The sequence below is a fragment of the Crocodylus siamensis genome, chromosome 4 (genome assembly GCF_052110815.1).
Source record: "Crocodylus siamensis isolate JL-2025a chromosome 4, ASM5211081v1, whole genome shotgun sequence".
Taxonomy (NCBI): domain Eukaryota; kingdom Metazoa; phylum Chordata; order Crocodylia; family Crocodylidae; genus Crocodylus; species Crocodylus siamensis.
This window is the reverse complement of record NC_143398.1, coordinates 235,899,580-235,905,749: the sequence shown is the minus strand read 5'-3', so window position 1 is coordinate 235,905,749 and position 6,170 is coordinate 235,899,580. Positions and strand designations below refer to the sequence as shown.

The window sequence follows — 6,170 nt, the reverse complement described above, 5'->3', positions numbered from 1 at the left end:
GGAAGTCAGCTGGGGTCATAGGATCCCAACAAGATAAGCATCCAAGAATGAGATTTGTGTTTTTTGCCAAACTCTTACTCAGTTTATGATCCACTATAACCTGCAAACGCTTTTCTGTATCATCACGGCCTGCTTAGTTGCTTCTCATTTTTGTACTTGTGCATCTGATTTCTCTTTGTTAGGTTCTTGTCTCTATTGAATTTTGTCTTACTGATGTCAGACCAGCTTTCCAATTTGCCAAGACCATTTCAAATTCTTGTCTTGTCCTCCAGTGTGCTTGAACTCCCACACCCCAGCTAGGTGTCATCTGCAGATTTTTTTTTAAATGTACTTGCTATTCCATTTCCACATCATTAATGAAAACATTTAATAGACCTGGGCCCAGATAGTCCTGCAAGACCTCACTTGAGATGCCCTCTCAGTTTGAGAGGGAACCACTGGTAATTACTCCCGAGGAAGGTTTTTCCGTCAATGGTGTACCCGCCTGCTGGTGATTTGATCTAGACTGTACTCCTTTAGCTTACTTATGAAAATGTCACTTGGGGCAGTGCTGAAAGCCTTGCCACCGTCAAGATGTAACATATCTATTGCTTCCTTATTGCTCCATGAATGCGTTAGGCCAGTTACCCTGACGCATTAGGAAACTAGATTGGTTTGACCTGGTCTGTTTTTGACAAGCCCACGTTGGCTCGTTTTTTTATCACTTTGTTATTTTCTAGATGCTTACAAAGTCAGTCGTTGGCTCCAGAATCTTTTCGGAGACTGCAGTTAGGCTGACTGGTCTATAATCCCCCCTTTTCTCAAAGGCAGGTACTATGTTTGCCCTTTCTCCAGTCTGGGATTTGTCTCCCCTGCTCTCCATGCGTTCTCCAAGAGGTTGTTCAGTGATTATTTGGGCTAGTTAAGGGGGAATTTCATGGCATCCTGCCCACTTGAACACGCCGACCTGAACGTATCTCTCTTACGTAAGTATTTTTAACCTGTTCTTTCCCTCTCATGGCCTGCACACCTATTTCTTTGTTAAAATTAATTCCAGTAAGTATCTGGTCACAGTTAAATCACTTGTGAAGACTGAAGCAAAAAAAAGGTATTGACTACTGCAGCGTCCTCTGCACCATCTGTTGTTTGCTCTCCTTTCCCACTTAGTACAAGACCCAGACTCTCTTTTCTTCTCCTCTTGCTTCTTATCTATTAATAGTATTTCCCCTTCTTGCCTTTTAAACCTCTTACTAATTGAAACTGTCTTTGCATCATCTCTTTTCTAGTCTACCTGCATTTGGTAATCCCTCATAGTGTATTTTGTTGCCTACAACACACACATTTGTCCCCCCCGAAAACCAACTGCTGGAAACTGGTGCACATTATAGGCAAGTAATACAGGAAGAATAGTGTCTGCTGGTTGGGGTAAACTGAAAATAAAATCTGCATGGGATTTGCATTGAGCAGAACAACGAGTAGGCTCTGCTCCCTAGCTAGCTACTTACTACAAGGAAAAATCCCTTTTTTCTTCATTCTGCTTTCTAAAACAAGGCGTGTATTATATTTGAAGGCATGTTGTAGGTGAGAAAATATGTTTTTGTCCTTCATCTTGTAACTTTCTTTCCCCTTTTTATGTCATTCCTTTTTGAGTTTTGAGTCCTTGAAGCTCCTGATGCTGTCATGATAATTTTTTAGTATCTTTCCTTCATATTGGGATAGTTTGCTGCGGTATGTTTAATATAGTTTCTTTCAGTCAGTGCCAGCTCTCCCGCACTACTTTTGTTCCTCATATTCTCTTCCCAAAGGACCCTCCTCCCAGTGCCATGTGTTTGCTGGAGTCTGCTTTTCTGAAGTCCCTTCTGTTTATTCTGCTGCCCGGGGAGTTAAAAGTCCCTTATTACCACCAGCTCCTGTCCTTTGGATACTTCTGAGAGTTGCTCAAAAAAGCCTTATCCATTTTCTCCTCCTAATTGTGATCAATATTAGATCACTATGACATCACCTCCGCTTTTTTCTTTTATCTTCACCCAAGGACATTCAGTGACTCTTCCGCTCACCTTTTCCCAAACTTCACAGCGAGTACAGACCGTCTTGTCATACAAGGCAACACCTCCTTCCTTTTTTCCTTCCTCAACAAGCTGTACTCTTTTCTACCAATACTCCAGTCTTGTTTTGTGCCCTAACAAATCTCTGCCATACCAGCTCTGGTTGCATTATAAGACTTCCAGTCTTTCTCGTGTATCTCCTGCAAGCCTACTATTTCAAATATTTGGTTTTCCCGTGAGTCTCACTCCTTAGGGCTTGAGAGCAGTTTCTCATTTCCCCTTAAGCCTTCAGCACCCTTATCTGATTTTTGCTTACCTGCTGCCTTATAGCACCAGCCCCCCTTCAAGCTCAGCGTAAAGCCCTCTTCACAAAGTTTGCCAGTTGGGATCCAAAGATGCTGTTCCTCTGCTGCAGCAGATGGGCCCCATCTCTCCCCGCCACGGCACCGTCGTGGAGCAGAACTGAACAGAAGGGACTAGAAAGCGCGTCGCCTCATCTTTGCATCCTGCATTTCTTCACTGCGCTCCCTCCATCTGATCAGCCGAGCTCCAGGCAAGATGTGAACAGCTACCTCCTCCTTACAAGGGAAAGCCCCGCAAAAGCAGCAGGGGCTAAACTCCACATTGCAGCGGGGCAGCACACCGGGGTGATTACAAGTAATGCGAATCCCTTGTCCTGTAAATAGAAACACACTGTGTTTCAGAGCTTACAGGTAGCAACGGGATATAGAAATCTTACCCTGCCGGGACCCTTTGAGCCTAGCTGACGTCCTGCCTTTTGGATGATGATCTTACAAAGTCCCTTCCAGCCCTAATCCTCGTGAAATGGTCCACGGCTAACCTGCCCATCCCTTGTCCATAGATGTCCCTTTTCTTTTCCCCTTCCTGACCTCCCATTTTGCAGAAACCAGGTCCCTTCCAGCCCTAACCCCTACGGCTACCCTGCCCTCCCCGTGTCCAGCAATGTCCCTTCCCCCGACCTGAAATTTGCCACAGAGCAGGGGCGAATGATCTGTAGCCGGCTCCCGCTGGTCTCTTCCCGCCCCCGCCGGCGCAGCGCGACGGGGCCGAGGCCGGTAGGACGCGGGGGTGGTAGAGCCCCCCCCGCCCCCCGGTGCGGTTTGTTTTTTGCACCGCTGCTTGGGGCACCAAGTGCAAACTTCAGCCCCCGCGGAGACGGGCGGGGCGGGGCGGGGCGGGGCGCGCGGGGCGGGGCGGGGCGGGGCGGCGCCGCCACGTCAGGCCGGCGGGTGCCCCCCGCAGAGGGCGCGGGGCCGGCGATGCCTCCGCCGCGCGGAGCCGGGCGCTGCTGATCCGCCGCTTCCCCCGGCGGGCGGGCGGCGCGGGCGGCACCATTGCCGGCGGGGCGGCCGCGTCCCGGCTCTGGCAGCGGCGCCGGCGGCTCGCGGCCGCCGCGGGGCTCGCCCTGGCCATGGGGCTGGCGCTGCTCATCGCGCTGCCCGTGCTGCTGCAGGCGCCCGCCGACAGCGCCGCGCACTACGAGATGATGGGCACCTGCCGCATGATCTGCGACCCCTACAGCGGCGCCGGCCCCGGCCCCGGGGCCCTGGAGGCGCTGCAGGACCTGGCCCCGCCGCCGCCGCCGCCGCCGCCCTTCGCGCAGGGCCCCAAGGGCGACCCCGGCCGGCCGGGCAAGCCGGGCCCCCGCGGGCCGCCCGGGGAGCCGGGGCCGGCCGGCGCTCGCGGGCCGCCCGGGGAGCGCGGCGACGCCGGCAGGCCGGGGCTGCCGGGGCTGGCGGCGGGCAGCGGCGGCGGGGAGGTGACGGGCGCGCTCAGCGCCGCCTTCAGCGGGCCGCGCATCGCCTTCTACGTGGGGCTCAAGAGCCCGCACGAGGGCTACGAGGTGCTCAAGTTCGACGACGTGGTCACCAACCTGGGCAACCACTACGAGCCGGCCACGGGCAAGTTCACGTGCCAGGTGCGCGGCATCTACTTCTTCACCTACCACATCCTCATGCGCGGCGGCGACGGCACCAGCATGTGGGCGGATCTCTGCAAGAACGGGCAGGTGCGGCCCCGGCCCCTTCCCTGCCCCTCCAGCGCTGCCCCGCTTCCCCCGGCCCCTTCCCTGCCCCTCCAGCGCTGCCCCGCTTCCCCCGGCCCCTCTCCGGCCCCGGCCCCTTCCCTGCCCCTTCCCTCCGGCCCCGGCCCCTTCCCCGCTGCCCCTCCAGCGCTGCCCCGCTTCCCCCGGCCCCGGCCCCTTCCCTGCCCCTGCCCCTGCCCCTGCCCCGGCCCCTTCCCTGCCCCTCCAGCGCTGCCCCGCTTCCCCCGGCCCGGCCCCGGCCCCGGCCCCTTCCCTGCCCCTCCAGCACTGCCCCGCTTCCCCCGGCCGCGGCCCCGGCTCCTGCCCCTCCAGCGCTGCCCCGCTTCCCCCGGCCCGGCCCCGGCCCCGGCCCCTTCCCTCCGGCCCCGGCCCCTTCCCTGCCCCTCCAGCACTGCCCCGCTTCCCCCGGCCCCTTCCCTGCCCCTCCAGCACTGCCCCCGCTTCCCCCGGCCCCTTCCCTCTGGCCCCAGGGATCCCAGCGCTTCCCCCTTCCCCTCCCAGGCTTCCCTCCATCCCCTTCCCTCCCTCCCCACCGCTCCCGCTCTGGCACCCCCTTCCCCGCTCTCCACGAGGTGATGGGGGGGATCCCGGAGGTGCAGATCTGGGGGGCGGCTGGGGAAGGGAGAACTGAGGTGGGGATAAAGGCAAGAGGGCAGGGAGGAGAGAAAGATGCTTATCGCACTGGGATCCTTTGACCCCTGCTGACTTCCTGCCACTTGGGTGGGGGGCTGGACCCGATGACCTCGCGGAGGTCCCTTCCAGCCCTAGCGGCTATGAAATCTGTAAGGGGCTGGAGGCTGGGGGAGCTCGGCCACAGGGCGAGGGGGGGCTGGGAAGGAGCTGCCAAGGGGCATTGGCTGGGGCAGGAGGAGGGGGTTGAGGGGCTTTGGTGGGGACCGGAGGAAGGGGCGTGTTGAGGGTGGGGGGCAGAGGCTCTGGGACCCAGGAGAGAGGCGTGCTGGGCGTTGGGTGCCAAGAGGGGAAGCCTGGGAGATGGGTGTGGGGGGCAGATGCCCTGTGTGGCGGAGAGACTGAGCCCTCTGCGGCTGCTCTGCAGGTGCGGGCCAGCGCCATCGCGCAGGACGCGGACCAGAACTACGACTACGCCAGCAACAGCGTGGTGCTGCACCTGGACTCGGGGGACGAGGTGTACGTCAAGCTGGATGGTGGCAAGGCACACGGTGGCAACAACAACAAGTACAGCACCTTCTCGGGCTTCCTCCTGTACCCCGACTAGCCCAGCACCCCAGCGAGTCACCGAGCGCCGGGGCCCACCGCCTGCCGCGGGCCACGTTAGCTGCGTTAGCCATCCGTACGTTTTGTTTTGCGGTGGAGGCGAGCGAGCCCATCCCTCCCCACAGCCACAGTGCATCCGTCCCCGCGTGTGTCACTAGGAGCTCAGCTGCTGCTTGAAGCGGACTAGCGCGTGTCATGGGCCTCGGGGGGGAAGCCACGGACTGCCGAGCCAGGCCCCCTGCACGCTGCGCCTCCCTGCGGTCACCGGCCAGGCTCCTGGCGAGGTGGGCTGGCCGGCCACGTGCACCGGCTCGCCCTTGCTGCTTTTGTTTGTATAGGGTCAAGTGTAACTTTTCGTTTACGTGCAATGCAATCCTCGTGTGAATGATGGTGTCATGAATCCCGCTGTCCCCGGCTGCCCGACCAGCGCATCACCAACGACGGCCGCAACAACAAATCACATTAAATTATGTTTTTAGACAATGGTTTCTTACTGCGTGTCTCTTCTGAGGCTGCATGGGGAGGGGAGCGAGGGGGAGGGTGCACGGGGAGGGTCACTTCATGTCTGCAGGAAAATTTTAGGTTAGTGAGTGGATGGCGAAGGGTCAAGTTTCCCCATCTGCAGTTGTACGAGAAGAGGGCGCATCCCATCACCTGGACTGAGAAAGGCCCAAAGGAGAGGACCTGGGCAGGGAGGTTTTACAAGGTGCGTGGCCCTGCTCCACAGGCAAAGGAACCAAAGTTCATTTGACTTCAGGCCCTTTATCGGGCACTGGGTGAAATCACTGACATTTAGGCTAAGAACAGACGACTGGTTTATCCGAAGACAGAGGCTTTTCTCCTGG

The 6,170-nt window shown here is 58.1% G+C and overlaps 1 protein-coding gene across 2 annotated transcripts; it reads left to right on the top strand.

Annotated features, from left to right (window-relative positions):
* Positions 1 to 3,309: 3,309 nt before the first annotated feature.
* Positions 3,310 to 5,780, top strand: C1QL2 (complement C1q like 2). 2 transcript variants are annotated; one of them, XM_090041268.1, is made up of 2 exons: positions 3,310 to 4,053; positions 5,147 to 5,780. In XM_090041268.1, exons 1-2 carry the CDS (start codon positions 3,457 to 3,459, stop codon positions 5,324 to 5,326), a joined length of 777 nt encoding a protein of 258 aa, XP_089897394.1. In that variant the 5' UTR covers positions 3,310 to 3,456; the 3' UTR covers positions 5,327 to 5,780. The 2 variants fall into 2 exon arrangements, with proteins under 2 accessions (XP_089897394.1, XP_089897393.1); XM_090041267.1 differs by having other exon boundaries at positions 3,325 to 3,963.
* Positions 5,781 to 6,170: the final 390 nt, after the last annotated feature.

Bases quoted from the DNA above. Each gene is read 5' to 3' on its own strand.
- C1QL2 (XM_090041268.1), top strand. From the start codon at position 3,457: ATGGGGCTGGCGCTGCTCATCGCGCTGCCCGTGCTGCTGCAGGCGCCC. The intron at 4,054-5,146 runs GTGCGGCCCCGG...GCTGCTCTGCAG, and splicing joins ATCTCTGCAAGAACGGGCAG to GTGCGGGCCAGCGCCATCGC.